Source organism: Bombyx mandarina, chromosome 23, assembly GCF_030267445.1.
Source record: "Bombyx mandarina strain Sakado chromosome 23, ASM3026744v2".
In the NCBI taxonomy this organism is placed as follows: Eukaryota; Metazoa; Arthropoda; class Insecta; order Lepidoptera; family Bombycidae; genus Bombyx; species Bombyx mandarina.
In genome coordinates, this window is record NC_143229.1 from 19,516,783 (window position 1) to 19,543,366 (window position 26,584).

Genomic DNA, 26,584 nt, shown 5'->3' on the forward strand with positions numbered 1-26,584 from the left:
ACTCAACAAATGTTTACGATTGACTTCCATGGTGAAGGAACAACGTCGTCTATACTAATATTATAAAGAGGAAAGATTTGTTTGTTTGTTTGTTTCGAATAGGCTCCGAAACTACTGGACCGATTTGAAAAATTCTTTTTCCATTAGAAGCCGACATTGTCCCTGATGAACATAGGCTACTTTTTTTTCATTTTTTTTTATTTAATTTTTTTGGTTTCATGTGTGTTTTAATGTTTCCGAAGCGAAGCGAGGGCGGGTCGCTAGTGTTATATAAATGAAACCCGCATAATTATAATTTGCGTAATTACTGATGGTAGGACCTCTTGTGAGTCCGCGCGGGTGGGTACCACCGCCCTGCCTATTTCTGTCGTGAAGTCGTAGGTAATGCGTTTCGGTTTGAAGGGTGGGGCAGCCGTTGTAACTATACTTGAGACCTTAGAACTTATATCTCAAGGTGGGTGGTGCATTTACGTTGTGGATGTCTATGGGCTTCAGTAACCACTTAACACCAGATGGGTTGTGAGCTCATCCACCCATCTAAGCAATAAAAAAAAAAACAACGGCTGCCCCACACATCAAGCCGAAGCGCATTAGTGCTTCACGGCAGAAATAGGCGTGGCGGTGGTACCTACCTGTGCGGACTCACAAGAGGTCCTACCACCAGTAATTTTGCTAACGACAGCCCTAGCAAGAGTGTGAGTGAGAGTTGTTTAATGAACCAAAAACACGTACATTGTACAATATTTTGCGATATTAAAATGGAGTGGGGTGGTAAAGAGAATCGAATCGCTGTGATTGCAATACACAAAGTAGGTATGGAGCCAAATGCAATTTTTAAAACTCTCCATACGCTTGTTATTAGTAAAATGTTTGTGTACCGGTCTATTAATAGGTGCAATGAGACCTCCTATGTTTGTGACAGAAAAAGATCTGGCCGTCCACGTAGTGTTCATACGAAAAAGGTGGTCAAAGCAATAAGGGAAAGAATTCGAAGAAATCCTGTCCGAAAGCAAAAGATTTTATCTCGGGAGATGAAGATAGCACCTAGAACCATGTCGCGTATTTTAAAAGATGACTTAGGATTAGCAGCCTATAAGAGATGTACTGGTCATTTCTTAACTGATAATTTAAAAGAGAATACGGTGGTAAAATCGAAACAACTACTGAAGCGGTACGCAAAGGGAGGTCATAGAAAAATTTTGTTTACGGAGGAGAAAATTTTTACAATTGAGCAACAATTTAACAAACAAAATGACCGTATTTATGCTCAAAGCTCTAAGGAAGCTTCCCAATTAGTCGACCTAGTGCAACGTGGGCACTATCCGATTTCAGTGATGGTTTTGTGGGGTATTAGCTATGAAGGAGTGACCGGGCCGCCATACTTTTGTGAAAAAGGTATCAAAATATCGGCACAAGTGTATCAACATACCATTCTTGAGAAGGCAGTGAAGCCCCTTAACAACACCATGTTCAATAATCAAGAATGGTCCTTCCAGCAAGACTCGGCGCCAAGTCATAAAGCTCGGTCTACGCAGTCTTGGTTGGAAACGAACGTTTCGGACTTCGTCAGAGCTGAAGACTGGCCGTCGTCTAGTCCCGATCTTAATCCGCTAGATTATGATTTATGGTCAGTTTTAGAGAGTACGGCTTGCTCTAAACGCCATGATAATTTGGAGTCCCTAAAACAATCCGTACGATTGGCAGTGAAAAATGTTCCCATGAAAAGAGTGCGTGCTTCTATTGATAACTGGCCTCAACGTTTAAAGGACTGTATTGTAGCCAATGGAGACCACTTCGAATAAGGTTTTTATACTTTAAATTGTTTTATATTTATGTATTAAACTAACACACTGTAAAAGTAATAAATGTTATTTGCCATAGATTTTTTTGTTTTCTTTTGTAACAGTATTTATGGCCAGACTAAATATATATAATCTGAACCTCGGAAACGGCTCCAATGATTTTTATAAAATTTAGCATACAGGGGATTTCGGGGGCGATAAATCGATCTAGCTACGACTTATTTTCAGAAAATGTTGTTTTATTCGTGTTTTCAATAATCAACTTTATCGATAATCAACTTTATGACTTTTCCCGACATCTATTGGCGAATAATAATACTATTTTCTTAATTGAGAGCAACTAACTGCTTTAAAGACACAATAACACTAAAGCTACTTCAGCAGATGGCGTTGTTAAGCAACCCGAAGCCAATGAGTGTTTGGTTTAAGGTTAAACCAAGAAAATGAATTGTTTATTTATACTAAACGATCTTGGAATATTTCATGACTTTATCAATATGTAATTCGTATTTAAATATCATTTCTAAAAAACACAATTTATAAAAAAAGCCCGAGCTGAGCTCGGTCATCGTCTAGTTGAATTAAAACGAACATGTAATAAAATCGCAGCGAAACTGTTCAATTCTCTGTACAAAATTGAATCGCAGCTTGTAAGATTAGCTTCTTTTATAATTTTGTCACTTCAACATTTGGCTCTAGTGGCTTTGCAGTGGATTGGAGTCATAACTCAACGTTTTTATTACAATTTCTCGAGCACTACGGTCATGCCTACAAAAACAAACTCCATGCGTGGGAAAAGAAGCACAGGCCTCATTATAAAATGAATAATGTTTCCTTAAGGTCATTTTAGTTATTGACAACTTTATCGGGCGCAAGGACGTTTCTCAAAATGTAATCCTTTTCAATAAAGAATGCATATCATATATACTTGATTAAATTATGTAAACTGATCGTATTTTTCATTATTCACGAATTTGTAACCTATCCATAACTTCCAACAGAAAGAAACAGCATACGACAACGTATATCCCATAACGGGGCTAATCTTTGTCTATTAGTGTATTATTATCTATAGCTGTCGTACGGGTTGGCTCCAAGCCCCAGATGACGTCATAGGATGGTCATAAGTACTTAATGACACGTCATCTCGGATTGTATCGTTTGTATCGCCTCTCTTATTGCGCTAACAGGGTTCCGTCTTCATGGAAGACCGCCCACGTCCACCCTATCCCCAAGAAGGGTGACCGGTCGGACCCATCGAGCTATAGGCCTATCGCGATAACTTCCTTGCTTTCCAAGGTGATGGAGCGAATAATTAATATACAACTCCTGAAGTATCTGGAGGATCGCCAGCTGATCAGTGACCGACAGTACGGTTTCCGTCACGGTCGCTCAGCTGGCGATCTTCTTGTATACCTTACTCACAGGTGGGCTGAAGCCTTGGAGAGCAAGGGCGAGGCTCTTGCTGTGAGCCTTGATGTCGCGAAGGCCTTCGACAGGGTCTGGCATAGGGCACTTCTGTCGAAGTTACCATCTTACGGAATCCCCGAGGGTCTCTGCAAGTGGATCGCTAGCTTTTTGGATGGGCGGAACATCACGGTCGTTGTAGACGGTGATTGTTCTGATACCATGACCATTAACGCTGGCGTTCCACAAGGTTCGGTGCTCTCCCCCACGCTTTTCATCCTGTATATCAATGACATGCTGTCTATTGATGGCATGCATTGCTATGCGGATGACAGCACGGGGGATGCGCGATATATCGGCCATCAGAGTCTCTCTCGTAGCGTGGTGCAAGAGAGACGATCAAAACTTGTGTCTGAAGTGGAGAACTCTCTGGGGCGAGTCTCCAAATGGGGTGAATTGAACTTGGTTCAATTCAACCCGTTAAAGACACAAGTTTGCGCGTTCACTGCGAAGAAGGACCCCTTTGTCATGGCGCCGCAATTCCAAGGAGTATCCCTGCAACCTTCCGAGAGTATTGGGATACTTGGGGTCGACATTTCGAGCGATGTCCAGTTTCGGAGTCATTTGGAAGGCAAAGCCAAGTTGGCGTCCAAAATGCTGGGAGTCCTCAACAGAGCGAAGCGGTACTTCACGCCTGGACAAAGGCTTTTGCTTTATAAAGCACAAGTCCGGCCTCGCGTGGAGTACTGCTCCCATCTCTGGGCCGGGGCTCCCAAATACCAGCTTCTTCCATTTGACTCCATACAGAGGAGGGCCGTTCGGATTGTCGATAATCCCATTCTCACGGATCGTTTGGAGCCTCTGGGTCTGCGGAGGGACTTCGGTTCCCTCTGTATTTTGTACCGTATGTTCCATGGGGAGTGCTCTGAGGAATTGTTCGAGATGATACCGGCATCTCGTTTTTACCATCGCACCGCCCGCCACCGGAGTAGAGTTCATCCATACTACCTGGAGCCACTGCGGTCATCCACAGTGCGTTTCCAGAGGTCTTTTTTGCCACGTACCATCCGGCTATGGAATGAGCTCCCCTCCACGGTGTTTCCCGATCGCTATGACATGTCCTTCTTCAAACGAGGCTTGTGGAGAGTATTAAACGGTAGGCAGCGGCTTGGCTCTGCCCCTGGCATTGCTGAAGTCCATGGGCGACGGTAACCACTCACCATCAGGTGGGCCGTATGCTCGTCTGCCTACAAGGGCAATAAAAAAAAAAAAAAAAAAAAAAAAATCCTCCCGATCCACTAACGGTGCTTTTAGGTACTTCAAGCACCGGTCACCGTTCTCGTCGAACCCATCGCTTGCGACGAAGGGCTCGACACCGCCCACTGAGTTTCTCGCCGGATCTTCTCAGTGGGTCGCGTTTCCGATCCAGTGGTAGATTCTGCGAAGCACGGCTCTTGCTAGGGTTCGTGTTAGCATCGTCGTCAGGTTTGAGCCCCGTGAGCTCACCTACAAACGTTAGAGCGAAGCTGAAATAGGCTCTCAAGGCTATCAGCATAGGTAGGAAAAAAAAATACTTAATGAAATCGCATCAGATTCCCTAATATGTATTCCTTAATTTTATGCGATCCGAAATCTATTCGTATGGTAAAATGTGGATACGATTAATGAATTACGTGGCATTTTCGCATAAAAAATTAATTAATAAACCATTCGCCAGTCATCCACAGTAGGCGTATTTGAAAACAATTCGTTTTGCATAACACAGTGCTCTTTTTTTTTCCACAGGAGAAAATCGCCGGATCCCCACCCGCGCGGCAGGTGGGGTATGTGGGAGTTGAACCTCACTAAAAACTCCTGCCGCTCACAACCGGCGCCCTACCTCGGACCGGGCCGGAGCCCAGTCGGGGCTATTGACGGCGGGACAGGGTTCACGCAGAGCACATTACATCCATCCCACCGTCTCACGGACGCCGGACCGGCGGCCGCCAGCGACACGACCACCGGTTCCCTCGTTCAGCGGGCCGAGAGCCCGCTTTGATGGCGCCGCGTTACACCTTCCCCCTGAGCGGTCGGGGGAACGCGGTCTACCATCACCCGGCTTCCTACTGCGGGTGAGCGTGCAAAGCACGCCACCCCTTGTAACACAGTGCTTAGAATACTTTAATGTTTAACCGAACCGATGGTCAACAGAATTTATACATATTATTAAGCTATTTCATAGCTTTTATCGCAGGCTTTGAGCGCGGCGACCGAATCAAGAAACTCCATAACGAAAATAAAACCTAACACCCCCCACTCCGCCTACAATGTAGCTCGCGTTCAACACATTCACACGTTGCGTTTGTGTAGTGTTTGTGAATAAGCGCGCGGCGTGACGTCGCACTGCATGCGCATCATGAAAAGTCTGCCCATCTCTCTCTCGCGCGGTCTAGCTTATGCGTGTGAAGGGGACAGTTAATGTTTTGCTTTTGTTAATGTTTATAAATTTAATATAGCATGGTCATTTTATTATTATTTTAATATTAAATTATTATTGTCTAATTACAATTGCATAAGTTGATAAAAAATGGTATGCAATAGCTTTATCGCCGCAGTCCCCGAGTGCCACACGTGTTTTTTTAAGGTAACGTTTCTTTTTTTTTTTGTTGGATTACAAATCAATTGAAAGCATTGATTGTTTATTTCAAAAGAAATAGGTTAGCGTATGATTTTTGGAATTGGGGTGCCTGGCAGAAAACCTCCCCGGGTGCTCAGTGCCTGCTGGTCCTTTTTGTTTTTCTTGAGGACTAGCAGGCGCTGGGCCGGTGCACCCTGGGCGCGGGCAACAATCTCCTCGGGAGAAGTGGGAAAGAGGGGATTGTTGTCCGCGGCGAATTTCTGCCGGAGCGGAGGAGTCGCTCCCGAGGGCTCCTTATCTGCGCTCTGCAGATGCAGAGTGCATGACTAGAGAGCGAGGTGGGGTAGACCGCGGGCCACATTACAGTCCCGGTCTGGGGTCTCCGCAGCGTGTACGTCGCGGCGATCGAGGTGGGGAAGACCGTGGGTTGCTCCCCAACCAGCGGTGTAGGGATATCCGTGGCGAGATGTTATTTGAGCTACGGTGCCGGGTGGTGGGTGTCCGCCAACAGTCCGCAAGACGCCAGGTTTACTGGTGGACCGACGAGATCGCGCGGCAGCGCGTTGAGTGCGTCGCGGCTCGCCGCCAGTACACGCGGTACCGGAGACGACGTCGACGGGATTCCGTCGAGGAAGACGCGCTGTATGTGGCGTACCGCGCGTCCAAGGAGACTCTGTGGCTGGCCATCGGCGACTCTAAGTCGCGTGCCAGGGAGGAGCTGCTGCGGTCCCTAGATCGAGATCCGTGGGGGCGCCCCTACCGTTGGGTACGGGGCAAGTTGCGTGCCTGGGCGCCTCCACTGGCGCAAAGCATGCAACCCCAGTTGCTAGAGGCGGTTGTATCGGCCCTCTTCCCTGAGCGAGCGGAATACGTTTCCCCGGCGATGGCTTCACCCTCAGCCACAGACTCTCGAGAAGAGGAGAGCACCGATGTCCCCGAGGTGACGCAAGCAGAGATGAGAGCGGCCGTGTCGCGACTCCGGTCTAAGAACACAGCGCCGGGACCCGACGGAGTTCCTGGTCGAGCTCTCGTCCTAGCTCTGAAGGAGCTAGAGCCCCAGCTGAGGGGGCTCTTCGCGGCATGTCTCGAGCAGGGTCAGTTTCCCAGTGTATGGAAGGAGGGGAAGCTGGTCCTGCTCAGGAAGGAGGGGCGCCCCGCGGACGCGCCGTCCGCGTATCGGCCCATAGTGCTGCTCGATGAGGCGGGCAAACTTTTTGAGCGCATTATCGCAGATCGCCTCGTCAACCACTTGTGCAGGGAGGGGCCGGACTTGGATGACAACCAATTTGGTTTTCGTCGGGGGCGCTCCACCACAGACGCCATCATGCGCGTGAGGGCCCTGGCGGAGGAGACGGTGTCCCGGGGTGGGGTGGTACTGATGGTGTCTTTAGACATCTCCAACGCTTTCAACACCCTACCCTGGAGTTGTATTCGGGAGGCTCTGAAATACCATCGCGTGCCTCCCTACCTCCGCCGCACGGTAGGGGCTTCTGGAGGGTAGATGCGTCACTTATCGGGGACGTGACGGTGCCGGTCGGCACCTCATGTCGTGCGGTGTTCCACAGGGATCGGTCTTGGGACCGCTCCTGTGGAACATTGGCTACGACTGGGTGCTGAGAGGCGAGCTCCCGTCGGGCGCCGACTTGACGTGTTATTCGGACGACACGCTTGTCACTGCCCGGGGGAGCTCGCACAGGGAAGCGACGTTGATAGCTACGGCTGCGGTGTCACTGGTGGTGAACCGCATCCGGCGCCTGGGCCTGGAGGTGGCCCTAAACAAGTCGGAGGCTATGGTTTTTCATGGCACCCGACGTGCGCCGGCGCCGGGATCACACATCGTGGTAAGTGGGACCCGGATAGCTGTCGAGTCCACCATGAATTATCTGGGATTGGTGCTCGACAGCCGATAGGAATTCGGGCCCCACTTCCGGCGGCTGGTGCCCAAGCTGATGGGTGCAGCGGGCGCGCTTTCAACGTCGCTTTCCAATTTGGGGGGCCGAGCGCCGCCTGTAGGCGGTTGTACGTGGGAATCGTGCGGTCCATGGCCCTGTATGGGGCCCCTGTGTGGGCGATGGACATGACGGCCAGCACTCTCGCCATTCTGCGTAAGCCGCAGAGGGTGATGGCCGTCAGAGTCGTCCGCGGGTACCGCACGATTTCCTACGAGGCGGCTTGCGTCCTGGCCGGATCCCGGATTAACCGGCCGGATTAACATTTTTAGTTGTGGCGGCTGAAGGGTTAACGTGAGTAATGTTTTCGCTCGGACTATTATTATTTATGCGATCGTCACTCGATCGATTACATGTTATGCATTTCGTGTTGCATGCAGTGATATTGTGGTTCTTTTCTCGAGAAGAACCTGGGCGATCAATACGAGCTCGATCGGCATTATCACTGTTATCAGTAACCTTAAACCGCGAACGATTTGAATTATGGGCAGCAAAATTATAATTTTGTGGAATTCGCCGCTGTTTATACTGTGTGTACATGCATCACTATTTGGCAAAATAGGTATACAAGTTTCATGAACTAAATTAGAACTATGAATACGGTCTTTTACTGATTTGTCGTTTTCAAATTTAAAACACACTTTTGAATCGACACAATAAAATGACTGATCACTTTTAATTTCACTTTCACTAGATTTTGAGTGAGTTTTATTTTTAAATAAGTTAGTATGAGATTGATCACCTTGTTTTGAATCTAACTTACGACACTGGTTCTTCTCGTGACCGAAGAAATGGCAATACGAACATTTCGGGCGTCGCTTCCTTTCGACGGAGTCAAATACACGCGGCGTTCCGGGAGCAAGCGGCGGCTGCGTCGCGGGCTCGTGGCCGGGGGCGGCGCCGCTCGGAGCGCACGCGGCCGTGCGCGCTGCTACTGCTGGCGGAGGGCGGGTGCGTCCGGTGCCGGTCGTCGACTCGTATGGTTTTCTTGCTAATTCTCCCGTCGGTCTTGAGGCATCGTGCTCGTAGCGAAGTTCGTCCGTCGCGTCTTCAATTTGGCGCGCTCTTTGGAGGAGCACGTCGAATGAACTTACTTCGTCGCGGCGAAGTCTCTCCCGTACGCGGCGGCTGAGGAGTCCGTAGATCATGTCCAGCTGGACTTTCTCGCTTAGGTCGCCGGCAGGTAGCTTCGCGAGAAGAGCGCGCGTCGCAGCGATGAAACGGTCCGTTCTTTCGTCGTTTTGTTGACCTCGTTTGAATAGTTGAGCGTATATACGGTGTGGAGGTCTGCGATCACCGACAACGTCTCGTAGGGCTGATACGGCATCGCACCACGAAGATATGGAGGACTTCACACCCAGCCACCAGACGGCAGCGTCGCCGCACAACATCATGGACAATCCCCGGACGGCGTTCTCATCCGAGATGTCGGAGCAGTCGCGATACGCCTCAGCCGCATCCAGGAAGGCATCAAGCGACTCACCTGCAGTCCCACTAAAGCGCGCGGTACATCGGGCGAAGTTCGCGTGTGCATGTGATGCGGGCACTGGTGTTGATGTGTTGTGCCGTATCGTTTCAAATAATGATTTCAAAACCTCTGTTTGGCTCCGCTGTAGTGCCTCTACTATTGTTGACACGTGCTCGCTGGAGAAGGTGGCTTCGGCGGGGGCCACGTGGCTGTCACCGGATCGGTTGTGGTGATTGGAGCGCGAGGCGTCAGCAGCGCCGATTTCGCAGGCGGGAGACGCGCTCGTAGATGCTTCTCGAAAGGACTCGTAGATTATGCGCGAGGCGTCACCGGCGCCATTTTCTTGGGCGGCGGACGCGCTCGGGGAGACCGATCGCGGGACGCGGACAGACGACGGGTCCGTTGCATCATCATCCCTGCGATTTCGGCTAGCACGGTTATCACTTCGAGTGTTCACCATGATCATGAGTTCACAATTTTATTTGCAAAACCGATACGATTCGTCGACTCACCGCTAGATTTTCCTTACCACGTTGAGGCGCCAGTTTTGTGTTGTCCTCCTTACCACGTTGAGGCGCCAGTTTTGTGTTGTCCAGCTGGAGCACTGGGTATGAATACTCCAGAGGGTCCCACAAACAAGTTCGAAAAGGAATGGTAGCGAGCGAGGTGCGGACGTATTCTCGTGTGTATGCTTCGGTGGTTGCGGGCATAGATTATACACTTAATATATTAGGTTGCGGGTGAACTGTCGGCGTCAGTAAAGGCGCACGCGCGGCTTGCCAAAAGGAAAGCCCCCTCGGTCGCTAATCTTTGAATCGCGCCGGAAGCCGACAACGAGAATCCCTCATTGTTCGCGGCGCGCGATCAGACGCGGCAGCCGACGCGGCAGGCGTTAGGGTTGCTATAATAGTTTATTTTTAAAAGATGATTTGTGTATATTTTTTTTAATATTTATTTCCGCGAGTCGTAGGTCACGGCGAATTAAAATACAAATTATTCTATATTAACGAAATGTCGTATAATTATTTAAAACTGGCTGCTTATTCTATTAGTGATACGTTGTCTAATTACGCGTATTTAAACTTGCGTGTTTGTTGCTAGTTCGCCAGAAATTTGTCAGTAGTCCGTCTGTCGTCGTCATTTTGTTAAATTGCAGCCCGTAAATAACCAATTTCAGAATGGACAGCGCTTTGGCTTTGGAGATCGAGCAGGTCTCGCGTCAGAAGGCGCTGGAAGAGGAAGCGCTCCGCGGCGAGTCGGCTGTGCGGCAGTTCTACGCGGGAACCACAGCGCTGATTACTGGAGGGACGGGCTTCATCGGGAAACAACTCATAGAGAAGCTTCTAAGGTGATCAGTGGTGCCATAAACAACTTACAACTCAAATGAGATTTGAGGCCGTCAGCGCAAAAGCGGCCTAAGCTTACCATAGCTATTATCAGAGGTCGGAGTAGGTAGATTGATTTAAGGTCGTTGACGTCAAACGTATATGCCTCCAAAATACCGGAACTTCATATTTATTGTGATATTTGTTCCGGAATTTTAAAATTAGCATGAATCAGTGCTTAAAGTACTTCCCGCACGTTATGGATAAAATAGCATGTCCATATTATAATATCTTGACGCAAGTATATATAAAATCAATATACCTACTCCGACCACTAGTTATTATAGAGCGATGAGGTTTAAGTTTTCATGAATTTGAATTTGAGTAGGCAAAAAAAACAATACGCGCAAAAATTATGTTTACAAAGCCATCTGTTATCTTTGGGTGAAGCTATGGATAGGCCGCTTTTACATCAAAATTTATTATATCTCTCTATATATAAAAATGAATTGTTGTTCGTTAGTCTCGCTAAAAGTCGAGAACGGCTGCACCGATTTGGCTAATTTTGGTCTTGAATTATTTTTGGAAGTCCAGAGAAGGTTTAAAAGGTATAAAAATATGAAAATGCTCGGAATTAAATAAAAATAACAATTTTGTTTTTCCTTTGATGTGTCCCCCGTCGGACAGCTTCCTTTTGTTTGTTTTAAGTTTATTTTATACAAACGTTTGAGTCTTTTATTTACCGATTGAGGCACTACGAAGTCTGCCGGGTCAGCTAGTTTTAAATAAATTGCAATATACATATTATAGGCATGATTATGAAAAATTGTGGGTTAGGCCACTTTTGCGCTCTGCCGTACCGAGACGGCCGACGTTTCAGAGCCTTCGATTTGCTTCGAAGGCTCCGTCGGCTGGGCGTCCTTGGGGTGAGCCGCGCCGTCTGGTTGTAGTGTTTACCGCGGCAAACCCCCTACCTCATCCGGGTTCTTGCCTCGGAGAGGATCGGACGTCGGGTGTAAGAGTGCAGGGGAGTCGTTTAGTGGGTGGGCCCTAAAATCCTTGGGCCCGCGGTCTGCTCACAACACCATGCAGATCGTTGAGTTTCACATACCCCGCGTGCCCCTTCTGCGCGGGGACCTCCTAGGAGGTTCGGCCCCCAACCCGAAAAAAAAGGCCACTTTGGCGCTGATGGCCTCATTTGTAAAGTTGATATTCCGTGGAGAGATAGTTTGTAATTTTGAAGTCGTCGTGGCCTAAAGGATAAGACGTCTGGTGCATTCGTATGTAGCGATGCACCAGTGTTCGAATCCCGCAGGCGGGTACCAATTTTTTTCTATAATATTACTTATATATTATTATATATGAAATACGTACTCAAAAAATGTCCACGATTGACTTCCACGGTGAAGGAATAACTCATTGTAATAAAAATCAAACCCGCAAAAATTATAATTTGCGTAATCACTGGTGGTAGGATCTCTTGGGAGTCCGCACGGGTAGGTACCACCACCACGCTTATTTCCGCCGTGAAGCAGTAATGCGTTTCGGTTCGAAGGGTGAGGTAGCCGCTGTAACTATACTGAGACCTTAGAACTTATATCACGAGGTGGGTGGCGGGCAGCTTTACCTCATTGCGTATTCGGTCTCGCAATGACAAACCAAGCATAGCTCGCTCCATAGCTCGCTGAGTAACTTTTAGTTGGTGGACTAGTCGCACAGTCAGTGTCCACGTTTCGGCTCCGTAGGTAAGTAAGGTAAGGGATTGCTCGTGAGGCGCATATCTGCCCACAGCAATGATACTGGATGACGACCATGACCGCTCTGACAAGAGTGATATGACAAAACTAAAAAACAAAAAAATGTTCTTCTTCCGTCCAAGCTGCAAGTGACTGAAGGCTAAATGCCACGAGCCTGTTCATAAGCTTTGAAGGTTTTTTTTTTTAAATTGCTTTGATGGGTGGACGAGCTCACAGCCGGCACAGTTGTTAAGTGGTTACCGGAGCCCATAGACATCTACTACGTAAATGGGCCACCCACCTTGAGATATAAGTTCTAAAGTCTCAGTATAGTTACAACGGCTGCCCCACCCTTCGGTGATGGTGGTCCACCCGAAGGTGGATATGTGATAGCGCTGAGGGAATACACTAGGGGCATTGATTCTGTAGCGGGTAGGGAGATCATTTTAGATAGACCCACGATAGATTTTATTTTTTTATTTTTTTTACTTTCAATTTTTCAGGTCGTGCGACGTTAAACGAATTTACCTGTTGATTAGGTCGAAGAAAGGGAAATCGATGCAAGAGAGACTGAAGTCACAATTAAATGAGCAAGTTAGTACGTTTTTTTTTGTTTTTAAACTTATTTGATTGTTATATGTATGTAGCCTCTATATGATTTATGACATAAATCTTAAAAGAAGATAATCTATCTAATATATAAAATTCTCGTGTCACGGTGTGCGAGATTGAACTCCTCCGAAACGGCTCGACCGATCTTCGCGAATCTTAGCGTGCATATCGGCCAGGGTTGAGAATCGAATAACATCTATTTTCCATCCCCCTAAATATTAAGGGTGGTTCATCCCCAAATTTTTTATTTTATTTTTTAGACATAATTTTTTGTTTTTATTTCTTTTATTATACAGCATACAAAAATACACACAACATTAAATTTTCACCCCTCTACGATCAAGCCTTATTTTTATTTGCAAATTAAAAACTTTAAATTTTTGCAAGAATTTTGTTTTTATTTTATCATGACTTAGAATAAAAAAATTCATATTACTCTGAAATTTTCACCCCTCTACGATCAATCTCTATTTTTTATTTGTTAATTATAAACTTTAATTTTTTTGGCAAGATTTTCATTTTTATTTTGTCATGAATTAAAATAAAAAATCTGAATTTACTCTCAATTTTTCATCCCTCTATGATCAACCCCTATTTTTTATTTGTTAATTATAAACTTAAATTTTTTTGGCAATTTTTATTTTTATTTTGTCGTGACTTAAAGTAATGAAGTTCATATTACTCTCAATTTTCACTCTTATACGATCAAGCCCTATTTTTCCATCACGATTTTTTTTTATTCTATGCACAGATCCACAATAATGTTGCAAGATGGCAATTAAATAATATAATTGTAGTACGATAAATTCTTATTCTGAGTTTATAATTTCAAATTCCTTTAATTATGTTTTTTTTTTAATTCAATTTGATCTCCCGCCCTGGCTGAGAGATTAATTTTTTTTTCAACTGCCATAATTAATCGTCAAAATATGAATAATTATTTTCGATGATAAGATAGCTATCAAAGATTATAATTTAAAATATATTCGTTACTTTAATAAAGATTTATTTATGTTAATAAATAAATAAAACATACTTTTATTCTTTATAACGTTTTCGATTATAAATATGTCCCCGCACACTTATAGTAGATAATTATTTTTATTGAACAAAAAAAATGTTTCCTAGAAATAATATACATGGCAAAACAGCGTTTGCCGGGTCAGCTAGTCTATATATAAAAATTAATTGCTGTTTTTTTTTTTTTTTATTGCTTAGATGGATGGACGAGCTCACAGCCCACCTGATGTTAAGTGGTTACTGGAGCCCATAGACATCTACAACGTAAATGCGCCACCCACCTCGAGATATAAGTTCTAAGGTCTCACTATAGTTACAACGGCTACCCCACCCTTCGAACCGAAACGCATTACTGCTTCACGGCGGAAATAGGTGGGGTGGAGGTACCTACCCGTGCGGACTCCCAAGAGGTCCTACCACCAGTGATTACGCAAATTATAATTTTGCGGGTTTGGTTTTTATTACACGATGTTATTCCTTCACCGTGGAAGTCAATCGTGAACATTTGTTAAGTACGTATTTCATTAGAAAAATTGGTACCCGCCTGCCGGATTCGAACACCGGTGCATCGCTTCATACGAATGCACCGACGTCTTATCCTTTAGGCCATGACGACTTCAATGCTGTTCGTTAGTCTCGCTAAAACTCGAGAACGGCTGGACAGATTTGGCTAATTTTGGTCTTGAATTATTTGTGGAAGTCCAGAGAAGGTTTAAAATGTTAAATATGAAAATGCTCGGAATTAAATAAAAATAACAATTTTGTTTTTCCTTTGATGTGTCCCCCGTCGGACGGATTCCTTTTGTTTGTTTTAAGTTTATTTTATACAAAAGTTTAGGTCTTTTATTTATCGATTGAGGCACTACAAAGTCTGCCGGGTCAGCTAGTTATAAATAAAAGCTTGCAAATTTTAATGAAAACTTGTGGAATTTCAATATTCTGAAATAAACTTACAACAATAATACAATGAATCTGAATACATACATAATTAAATCCATTAGTTTTTCGATTTCTTTTTTAATTTATTCCGTATTAATAAGAACTTAGTGGGCACAATTTAACAAAAAAAAAATGTTATGCATAAATAATTATCATCGGTTTTGTGTTGCCAATACAATTTTTCAATTTCCTGTTTTTTATATAGTTTGGCCGGAATTTAGTCTCAAGCAATAGTAGGTATTTATCCCATTGTGTCATTGTATTTATTTCGATCGATAGGGATTAAACAAATTAACTGTGACGTACACATATAGATTGATCGCAAATTGTATTCGTTGTTCTAAATCTATTTATTGTTTAAGGTATACGACAATTTACGGTCTCAACAACCAGATTTCGCTCGGAAAGTGATACCGGTCAAAGGCGACATCTCAGAACTAGGCGTCGGCCTGAACGATGAAGACAGGATGAAGCTTGCGCACGAGGTATAATTCCCTTACTGACATTACACACCTTGTAAGATCAGCGACAAGCATGAGAAGAAGCAGCTATAGGTTTCGGTTTGTACCATGGTAACGCCACGGTTAAAATATGCAACCCAAACTGAAAAAGAAGGTCGAAATCCTGATGTTGATGATATTTTACTGTCGTATAGAAACCCAGCTATAAACAGCCGTTTCATCTATCTGTACGAGTACATCATAATTACATCCCGTCAAATGTGTACATGTATATTTCATAGATTCAAATCGACTTACAAGATTTACAAAACTGGCGTTATCGTTAAGAATGAATTTTAGGTGAATGTGATATTCCATGTGGCTGCCACGACCAGGTTCGAAGAGCCACTGAAGAAGGCCACATTCATCAATGTCAGAGGAACCAGGGAGATCATGAAATTGGCCAAATGCTGTAAAGATCTAAGGTGATTTCTTCCGCATAACGAATCTTGTGCTGTGAATTATTTGTATTATTTTGTTTACCACAAGGGACCACATAAAGGGTATATCTTAAATGTACCACCAGGACTATAACCTTATAAGATGTAACCATAAAAAACCGGACACATCTCGTCAACAGTAAATGTCTGGTTTATTTAATTATCTGTAGGTCCTTCGTACACGTGTCAACTGCGTTCTCTAATGCAACCAAGAGCAGAAGAAATCACGATTTGGAAGAGAAAATCTATGAAAGCCCTGTCCCTCCGGAAGTCATGATACAGCTCGCGGAGACAGTCGAAGAATGCAGACTCAACGCGATCACTGCTGAGTGAGTAGACGAGTCGAAGTGAATACGTGGAGTGGGTCACTTGGGTGGATGAGAGCTCTGGGACCGAGGGTCGTGAGGGCACGTCCAGGCAGGAGTAGCTTGGAATCAGTCATGTGTAATGAATTCCTGTTTTCAGTTTGATAAGAGACTGGCCCAACACGTACTGCTTCACGAAGGCCATAGCCGAGGATGTCGTGCGTACATTGAGCAAGGATTTACCTGTGGCCATAGTGAGGCCACCCGTAGGCAAGTATTCTGTCTACATACATAACTAGTCTAGTTTACGTAACAATTATGAGCATAAGTTTGAACCCGGAAATGCTCTGATATAAAGAGAAGGCGCCAGGTGTCCTCGCATCGAGTTACGCAGCCATGTCGCGTCTCAGGTTTCAGGTATCAGTTTAACGAGCGCGACAAAATAAATTGTTTTATTTTTATTTATTTTTATTGCCCTTGTAGGCAGACGAGGATACGGCTCATCTGATGGTGAGTGGTTACCATGGACCTCAGCAATGCCAGGGGCAGAGCCAAGCCGCTGCCTACCGCTTAATACTCCACAAGCCTCTTTTGAAGAAGGACATGTCATAGCACTCCGGAAACACCGTTGAGGGGAGCTCATTCCATAGCCGGATGGTACGTATCAAAAATACCTCTGGAAACGCACTGTCGATGAACGCAGCGTTTCCAGACAATATGGATGAGATCTGCTCCGATGGCGGGAGGTGGGATGATAAAAAGGAGATGAGGGGATCAAATCTATGTATCTTCCCTTTCATTCGCAACCTCATACCTGAAGATCTCTCTCGAACTCTTACGGTGCAGCTGGTTGCCCGTCTCTCGTAGCATTGCTGAGAGGTATTTTTAGAAGCTCATTGTGGTATGAGGGTACTCAAATACCTTAAAGTTAACGTACGTCTAACGATATATCTTGTTACGTTTATACGAACACTGTAAATGATCATCGAAATGCCTTACAATAATCCTATTTTCCGTTTTCAGTTATCTGCACGCTCAATGAACCCACTCCTGGATGGGTGGATATGAGCTCGGTGATCGGTCCTAGTGGGGTAAGTGCAAATCAAAGTTGGGACTTGTTAATAGCGGTTCGCACAGTGTACATAGTTGGGGTTTATTTTAACATTTCTAAGCACACCCATGGTAGCACCTTACTGCCCAATTCTCAAGCGGAGTAACGGAGTATGTACTCGTGCCGGATTCCAAGCAATACAATATAATTAGCTTTGTCGATAGTTCTAAAATAAATGTATCATGTAAGTTTGATCGTGTTCATGTTCACGAACGCCGATGCATATCTTTCAACTCTTGGCTCTTCGTATGTTGGCTATGGTGTGATTATTTCCGCTAAAACAGCTGTCAAACATGCTGTCAAGCACAGATAATGTAACTTGTTTCTTTTTTCCAGATAATTTTGACGGTTTTACTAGGCGTGATGCACGTGCTTTTAATGAGTGATGTTAACGTTCAACTAGTGCCCTTGGACTACGTCAACAATGCGGTAATAGCAACAGCATCGGAGACCAATAAACGTTACAATAATAATGAAAAAGAAATTAAAGTTTATAATATAAGCTGTTCTGGGTGCAAAATTGAAACATGTAAGTATCAAAATAATTCAGCGCTTCCATTCAAATCCAGGTATGATAGTAAAAGAAACCATTTAAATATATATATATATATATCAGAAGAGACTGATTGACTAGATCAATCGATGTTGGATTAGGACAAAGACGCTCGAAGACAGGTCGACCGTTCTTCAGGGGCTGGTCCTCTAACCTCTTCTGTGGAACATCGGCTACGACTGGCTCCGAGAGGCGCCCTTCACGCTCCTCTCCAGGTTGGAGCGTAGTACACGGACGACACTTTGGTGCTGGCCCAGGTTGCGATGACTCGGTCTCATACTGGATAGTCGTGGTAGCTTCCGCGCTCCCAAACTTGGTCCGAGACTGCTATGTGAGAATGCTAAAACTGCTACATTCATGCCATTTCTACTTCCTAAACTAGTGCTTTTTCGATGAGTCTTCCAACAACAGCTTGCTAAACAGGCGAACACTTTTTCAACTTCTCCCCTATACAAGATGGTGCCCTTTACCTCTACCCTCCAAATAAGAAAACCTTATTCAAACTGTAATCTGATTGTTATAGCTTGTGTGAGTAATCTCATGAATAATCCTAACACACAACAGTACGCTACGCCGAAAGCCGTTTGGTACTGTTACAGTTTTGAGACCGGAAGTGATGTTGTATTTTGGTTGTTAACATGGCTGCTGCATTACATACCTGCGTATGTAGCCGACTTCGTATTTAATGTGACCTCCATGAAGCGACCTGAGGGCATTAAGTCGTAAGTATTTGTGAGCTTCTCATCTCAAGGTGTCATAAAACATGTAGGTAAAAGATATTAAGGGATATAGCCGGGCTTATAACAGTAAATTCACAATGATACCAAAGTCACGCATAGACATGAAATAATCAGGTATATATTGTTGGTTTCATCTTATGTTAACTAAATGTCTAACGAACAATATGTTTTATAATTGCAGATTCGTTAAAATGTATGAAAAGTTATACAACATGTCTTCGTTGTACGGTTATTTCATGAGGAACCAGTGGCATTTTGTCGATGACAACACCGTGGCCATGTTGAACCAAATGTCAAAAACTGACAGAATATTGTTCAATTTTGACATTTCTGCGATTGATCGGTCGCGTTTTCTGCTGATCTGGTTGATAGGCTTGAGAAAGTTCATTATTAAAGACGGCCTCAAGGATAGCAAATATGGAATGAAGAAACAGAGCTGGTTAAGGATAGTTAATTTTTGTTATCATGGATTATTTTTTGGGGTCGTCATTTGCTTGCTGTATGTTTCCTGGGCAATATTCATGTACGTATTTGGATGATTGTGTATAATCTTTAATAAATAAAGTGTACTCTGTAAATTCAAAATATAGAGTTATAGTTTTACTTTTCAAAATGATAGTAAATGTGAAAGGGGTTCACTGAATTTAGCTCCCCTTTTTTGATTTTAGGATTTTTTTTATTTTTAATTATTTATTCATCGTTTGTTCGTTAATTTTCAAATGTAAAAATTGTTTGTTCGTCTTTTATTTATTTATAATTAATTAAACAAATGATCACCCTTAAGTTGGCCTCCCTTACTAGATATCTTTATTTTTATCGCTCAGATTAATTAACTTTGATCACTTATCGTTTGTTCGACGACTATTAGTGATCGTTCGATCATAAAAGCAATTAAATTCCGAATTATTAATTATTTTATATCTAATAAGCAAACCATCACCTCACGCCTACATTGCGCATGCGCCGGCTTTGTCAGTCAGCTGCCAAGGGCCGTGTTTACTAGCGTTTTGTTAACAAATGCGTTTATATTGTCTAATTATTTCTTATGTAAATCAAAAAAATATTGAAAACTTCAACAAACTTCGACAACACTTCAACAAAAAAATGTCAGTGAAGACGGCCAATTAGTCGTTAAAGTGCGATTGGCGCGGAATATTTATTTACGTCTATATTAACTTAATTATTATTATCGAGAAGTATCTTGATTGATATATAGGTATATTACAAGGCTTACTTTTTTTTTCAGAATCAATTGTATTGTTAAATAACACAAGAACATAACATTTTTTACTGGTTAAAGATCACAATTAAATAACTCATTGTGGTTCTAAAACATAAAAAACTCCGTGAGGCTGCAATTGAGTGCTAGGTGACACATACTCAGGTTTTTTTAAAATAAATTATGTTTATACAGTATACATATACTAAGTTTATTGATTGAAGTTAAATGAATTTCTGCTAAATGTCCCTGCAATATATTTCTTGAACTTATAAATAATTATCATTTCAACAAAAACAGATTTTGTGTGCATTACATTTTCATTTTTTGAACTGTTTTATTATAGAATTAGGAAGGATACGATGGCACGTACTAGGGTTGTGCGAAGTCCGAAGACAGGGGGAGGACGTCATAACTCTGGACTCAGGCCACCTATTCTACTTCCGGGAAGGAGACCAACCTGGACAAAGTGGAGTTGGCTTTCTCGTCAATAAAATCCTCACGGACAACATTATAGAGGTATCCAGTGTGTCGACACGGGTAGCGTATCTGGTAATTAAGCTCACCGAAAGGTACTCTCTTAAGGTGGTGCAAGTATACGCACCGAGTTCGTCATACTCGGATGACGATGTGGAGATTGTGTACGACGATATCACCAGGGCTCTGCACGATACCACAAAAGCCCACTTCAATGTTGTCATGGGAGATTTTAACGCTAAAGTGGGAGTACAGACTTGCGACGAATCGGTGCTAGGATCCTTCGGTTATGGATGTAGGAACCACAGGGGGCAAATGCTAGTCAACTTCCTTCAGCGTGAGAGGCTCTTTCTAATGAACTCGTTCTTTAAAAAGAAGCCACAAAGGAAGTGGACTTGGCTAAGCCCCGACACTGTGACGAAAAACGAGATAGACTTTATTATGACGGACAAGAAGCATATATTCAGGGATGTCTCTGTGATCAGCAGGTTCAATACCGGTAGTGATCACCGACTTGTCAGAGGCACACTGAATATGGACTTCAAGTTAGAACGCACTCGTCTAATAAAGCCTACGTTTCGACCCAGCCTACATCACATGGCTGTAGATCCGGAGCAATTCCAGCTAGATCTCCACAACCGATTCGCTGCCTTGGAAACCACCACAGACGTAGACGAGGTCTTAGATGGCGTGGTGACGACACTGAGACAGGAGGGACAGAGACTGTGTCCAAAGGGTCGTACAGGCAGAACATCAAAGTTATCATCCGAGACTCTCCGGCTAATGGAAGAAAGGCGAGAAAACACACAGGCCACACAATCAGAGAAGGTGGCTCTTAATAAGAAAATCAGGACGCTGGTACGACGCGATCTCCGACGGTACAACACTCAGCGGATCAATGACGCAATTGAGCAAAACCGAGGAGCCAAGGTGTTCGTGCAGCCTCTTGGTAAAAGCCACCTTACAAAACTGACCAAAAAGGATGGCCAAATTCTCGCCTCCAAATCGGAGATTCTCAAGGAACTTGAGGACTTCTACGGAGGCCTCTATACTTCCAAAGCAACTAAGCCTGTCTCCGACCCAGCAGATGTCCGAGCCACACTGTCCCGCCACTACACCGACGAGCTGCCACAGATTAGTGTAGACGAGATCGGGATGGCTCTTGAAAATCTTAAAAACGGAAAGGCCCCGGGGGAGGATGGTGTTACTTCTGAGCTCTTGAAAGCAGGAGGTCTTCCTGTTATTAGGGAGCTCCAGAAGCTCTTCAACACTGTCCTCTTTACCGGTAAAACTCCAAGGGCGTGGAGCAGGAGCATAGTTGTCCTTTTCTTTAAGAAAGGAGATAAAACACTTTTAAAGAATTATCGCCCCATCTCGCTCCTGAGCCACGTCTACAAATTGTTTTCAAGAGCCATAACGAATCGTCTTGCTCAGAGACTTGACGACTTCCAGCCTCCGGAACAGGCAGGATTCCGAAGAGGATTTGGTACCGTGGACCACATTCACACAGTTCGGCAGATTATACAGAAGACTGAAGAGTATAATCTGCCACTATGTCTGGCGTTTGTGGACTACGAGAAAGCCTTTGACTCGATCGAGACCTGGGCTGTTCTGGAATCTTTGCAGCGGTGTCAAGCTGACTGGCGATACATCGATGCACTAAGATGCCTGTACGATGCCGCTACAATGACCGTCCAAGTACAGAAAGACCAGACGAGACCAATCCAGTTGCGCAGAGGTGTAAGACAGGGGGATATTATATCCCCGAAACTGTTTACAAACGCACTGGAGGACGTCTTCAAGACTCTGGACTGGAACGGACGCGGCATTAACATAAACGGCGAGTACATCTCACATCTTCGCTTTGCCGATGATATCGTCATCATGGCGGAATCGCTGCAGGACTTACAAGAAATGGTGCACAGCCTTAATGCTGCATCCCAACGGGTTGGCCTCGGAATGAACTTGGATAAAACCAAGGTAATGTTTAACGGAAACGTCATTCCGAGACCAATCGATGTACACCTCTCGAAGTTGTTCAAGAGTATGTCTACCTGGGACAGACCCTACAACTAGGTAGAAACAACTTTGAGAAGGAAGTGACCAGAAGGATTCAGTTGGGCTGGGCAGCGTTCGGGAAGCTTCTTCAGGTCTTTTCGTCGCCCATACCACAATGTCTGAAGACAAAGGTCTATAATCAATGCGTCCTACCCGTGCTTACCTACGGAGCCGAAACGTGGATATTGACTGTGCGACTAGTCCACCAACTAAAAGTTACTCAGCGAGCTATGGAGCGAGCTATGCTCGGTTTGTCATTGCGAGACCGAATACGCAATGAGGTCATTCGGGCAAAAACCAAAGTGATCGATATAGCTCGCAGAGTTAGTAAGCTGAAGTGGCAGTGGGCTGGTCACATATGTCGCAGAACCGATAACCGTTGGGGTAGACGTGTTCTGGAGTGGAGACCGCGAACCGGCAAACGTAGTGTGGGACGCCCTCCTGCTAGATGGAGCGACGACCTGCGCAAGGCAGCTGGCAGTAACTGGATGCGTAGAACCGAAGATCGGGTTCAGTGGCGAGCTTTGGGGGAGGCCTATGTCCAGTAGTGGACTGCCGCAGGCTGATGATGATGATTATAAAATACAAGTAACATAACTATCTCCTATTGCATGGTAATGAATAATATCATTTTAACACCAAAGTTGCACTCCTAAAATATTTTTAGAATAATTAGAAATCACTGAAATTTCGATATACTTGTTAATATTCAATATCATTAAAAATAACTGAATTTATTAATACCGCGCTAATCGCACTATAACGAGTAATTGGCCGTCTTCACTGACATTTTTTTGTTGAACTATTGTTGAAGTTTGTTGAAGTTTTCAATATTTTCTTGATCTACTTAAGAAATTATTAGATAGTATAAACACACTTGTTAACAAAACGCTAGTAAATACGGCCATTGCCAGCTGACTGACAAAACCGGCGCATGCGCAATGTACGCGTGAGGTGATGGTTAGCTTAATAGATATAAAATATTTAATAATTGGGAATTTAATTGTTTTTATCATCGAACAATCACTAATAGTCGTCGAACAAACGATAATTGATCAAAATTAATTAATCTGAGTCATAAAAATAAAGATATATATAGTAAGGGAGGCCTACTTAAGGGTGATCATTTGTTTAATTAATTATAAATAAATAAAATACGAACAAACAATTTTTACATTCGAACATTATCGAACAAACGACGAATAAATAATAAAAAAAAAAAAAAACGAAAATCAAAAAGATGGGTCCAAATTCAGTGAGCCTGCGAAAGGTTATAACCCGCAATCACCATCCGTGTTGCTAATAAAATGCCACTTACATAAACGTATTATCTAACGGCCGTTTTCAATAACGTATCTGAGTTTACGGATAGATAGCTATTTCCGAATATCAGCAAGAGCGTATCTATCCTTAGTTTGCGTTTCACAATCACGGATAAGTGCTATCTCTCTTTAACCAACAGTAGATAGCTTCTTCCCTCCGATTTATCCGAGCCTCTTGATACGTTTCGTTCTACTACAAATACAAAACAACATCAGGATCAAGACTTATTTTATTTTATTCTAAATTATATCTATAATTTAACCAGCATATCGGAAACTATCATAAACACATTTGTTTATAACAAAAAGTAATAAAAACATATGTAGATTTTTTTAAATTGGACGTATTGCTATTTTTATCCTAGTCGAAATTATGAAACGAAACGTTTTGACAGTCCGTTTGCCAATAAGCAGTGATCAGTTTCTTTTGTTTGTTTTTCTATTGTTTACCTACTATATTAGATGATGACTTACCTCCAAAACGCTTTAAAACTTTCGTTTATAATTCTAAGTGTGTTTATAATTAAAGAGCTACAGTGAAATAAAATGAATTCTGTAAGTATCTATGAACTACATTGATAATAATAATTTTACTTTGAAGACTTTGAGTTCAAGTTTAGAAAATGTATCTTTTTCAGTCAAGAAAGGCAGCACCCATGACAAAAGATGAGACGATAATTCTAGCAGAACTTGAGGCGGCGAAAAAACATAGCAATAATAAGGCAACAAATGCCACAAACAATAAATTGAAGGAGTAGGCTTGGCAAACCCTTGTAAATGATTTTAATTCACAAACTCCATCGCAGCTTCGACTAAAATGGGAAAACTTAAAGAACGCTACGGCAACTTATGAAACACCTTAGTAAGGTTAGTATAATTAGTTGATAGTTTGTCTCTAATAACACATTGATAAACATGATTTTTTCTTCAGGTTGCTGTAGTATTTGAATTAATTATGCTCTTTGTTACAGGCTGGAGGTGGTAAGGATTGCAGATGAAATTTTGGATAAAGCATGCACATTGTTGTAGATCACAGTTAATATTTTTAACACTTTTACAGCCAAGTGGAAACAAGATGGAAGAAAAGAAATGCAAGGCTAGCATAGAGACAATGCATTAGCAGAATATCTAATAGCAAAAAAGACACTTGACTTGGAAAATGAATAAAAGGAGATTGTTGTAGCAAAACTTAAGTTAGATTTGGATAATGCTAGATTAAAAAATAAAAAATTACTTAAAAGGAATATTAAATTTCATAAATTAAGTAGGCAATAATAATTTTATTTGATATAATATTACTTGCATGTACTAACTACTATGTAATTATCATTTTAGGAAATAAAAAAATAGTCAAATTATCTTTGGAGTTTATTTTATAAATTATCTTTGGAAGCAATTATTTATAAGTAGTTGTATTTCAGATGTAAGTTCTGGAAAATTGTTACGAACAATTATGTTATTTTCCTGTAATGTATCAGCGACTGAAATTTCTGATTCTAATTCTTCTAAATTCATACTCCTGACGATATTATGCAGCATGACAGCTATAATAACAGCTTGCATATTTTCTAGTTTTAATCTACTTTTCAATGATAATACAGGGAGTCTTCTTTTACAAACACCAATGCATCTGAAAATTATACAACATTCGCTTACATTATTTTACAATACAGTATAACAAACTCTTAACTAAAAAAAAGATTACCTCTCTATAGTATTTCTTGTTTTAATATGTGATTCATTTAAAATCGGTCCGATTGAGTATGTGGGTTAATTAATCATGTTAAAAGATAGGGTTGTGGGGATAGCCTCTATCGGCAGGCAAATAGCAATTTCCAAGTCCACCATGTTATTAATGTTCTCTTGATATGTAGATAATTTATTATAGTAGTGTCATATTAACATAATCATAAATTCATATAAGTTTACTGGTGGTAGGACCTCTTGTGAGTCCGCGCGGGTGGGTACCACCACCCTGCCTATTTCTGCCGTGAAGCAGTAATGCGTTTCGGTTTGAAGGGTGGGGCAGCCGTTGTAACTATACATGAGACCTTAGAACTTGTATCTCAAGGTGGGTGGCACATTTACGTTGTGGATGTCTATGGGCTCCAGTAACCACTTAACACCAGGTGGGCTGTGAGCTCGTCCACCCATCTAAGCAATAAAAAAAAAAAAAAAAAACACCTAAATAAAAAATACCTTTTCAATCGGAATGGTTCATTATAGTTGCATCATGAGTAGACCCAGGCCACCAAGCAACAACATTTTGAAACATCAATGATGCATTGCACACAAATTGCACACTCAAAATACTCTTTTTCTATTTCTAAATTCCTCTCCTATATTTGAATCTTTAACACAAATATAAAATGTAGAGGTATCAGTGTGTATATAATAAGAATGAAGGTAAATAACCTACCAGATTATCGTATTAGTATATGAATGTCATTTAAGGCACCATGAGAATCCAGCAGTATTATAAAATTCCTGTTGAGTGTGATTTTGAAACACAACAAAAATTGGGTATAATTTTGCTATTGCTATAAACAAATATAAGTTGCAATTTGTAATAACGAGTACTTTTATGGTTAGAATTTATCTTACCTTTTTGACGTTACACTCAAATATGGTCTCATTAAATTATGTGAATGAATTGACACAACACCTTTGCTCAGAAATCAATAGCCAAATTCGTAATTATTTATCTTAGCCATGTAATTCAGACGATCTTTATTTTCCTAACCATATGACATCAGCCTCTGTTTACGCTATCTGCAATGGATAATTAGCATTGATGTTTTTGAACGTAACTGAGAGCGCATCGATGTAGTCCCGCCCCTTTCCCCTCCTATATCAATGACACTTTTAAATTGAATTTTGAATCGTGCGCATCAAAAATTGTGCGATCGCGAAAAAGTGGTGAATATTGAGTGCAGCTAAGTAAGTACTTAAAAAACTGAAAGCTTTTCATCAAGATACAAAGA

At 42.8% G+C, this 26,584-nt stretch overlaps 2 protein-coding genes, 1 long non-coding RNA gene and 1 pseudogene across 3 annotated transcripts; 2 read left to right on the forward strand and 2 right to left on the reverse strand.

Moving 5' to 3' along the window:
• Positions 1-8,059: 8,059 nt before the first annotated feature.
• Positions 8,060-9,942, reverse strand: LOC149500255 (uncharacterized). Its single transcript, XM_089737653.1, has one exon. The coding sequence runs from the start codon at positions 9,707-9,709 to the stop codon at positions 8,132-8,134; it is 1,578 nt and encodes a 525-aa protein (XP_089593779.1). The 5' UTR covers positions 9,710-9,942; the 3' UTR covers positions 8,060-8,131.
• A 218-nt stretch (positions 9,943-10,160) lies between these two features.
• On the forward strand, positions 10,161-19,941 carry LOC114249793 (fatty acyl-CoA reductase wat-like). The gene is made up of 11 exons (XM_089737741.1): positions 10,161-10,591; positions 12,808-12,898; positions 15,238-15,360; positions 15,676-15,800; positions 15,986-16,144; positions 16,281-16,390; positions 17,144-17,211; positions 17,568-17,760; positions 18,308-18,506; positions 18,706-19,047; positions 19,771-19,941. The coding sequence occupies exons 1-11, from the start codon at positions 10,422-10,424 to the stop codon at positions 19,790-19,792; spliced, it is 1,602 nt and encodes a 533-aa protein (XP_089593867.1). The 5' UTR covers positions 10,161-10,421; the 3' UTR covers positions 19,793-19,941.
• A 144-nt stretch (positions 19,942-20,085) lies between these two features.
• Positions 20,086-22,844, forward strand: LOC149500256 (uncharacterized; annotated as a pseudogene).
• A 2,111-nt stretch (positions 22,845-24,955) lies between these two features.
• LOC149500257 (uncharacterized) lies at positions 24,956-26,243 on the reverse strand. The gene is made up of 3 exons (XR_016325251.1): positions 26,205-26,243; positions 25,800-25,951; positions 24,956-25,230 (listed from the first exon to the last, which is right to left on the reverse strand). It is a non-coding gene; the product is annotated as an uncharacterized LOC149500257 (long non-coding RNA).
• Positions 26,244-26,584: the final 341 nt, after the last annotated feature.

Coding starts and splice junctions, on each gene's coding strand:
- LOC149500255 (XM_089737653.1), bottom strand. CDS start 9,709: ATGATCATGGTGAACACTCGAAGTGATAACCGTGCTAGCCGAAATCGC.
- LOC114249793 (XM_089737741.1), top strand. CDS start 10,422: ATGGACAGCGCTTTGGCTTTGGAGATCGAGCAGGTCTCGCGTCAGAAG. Junction 15,361..15,675: donor GGATGAAGCTTGCGCACGAG/GTATAATTCCCT, acceptor AATGAATTTTAG/GTGAATGTGATATTCCATGT. Junction 18,507..18,705: donor CGACCTGAGGGCATTAAGTC/GTAAGTATTTGT, acceptor TTATAATTGCAG/ATTCGTTAAAATGTATGAAA.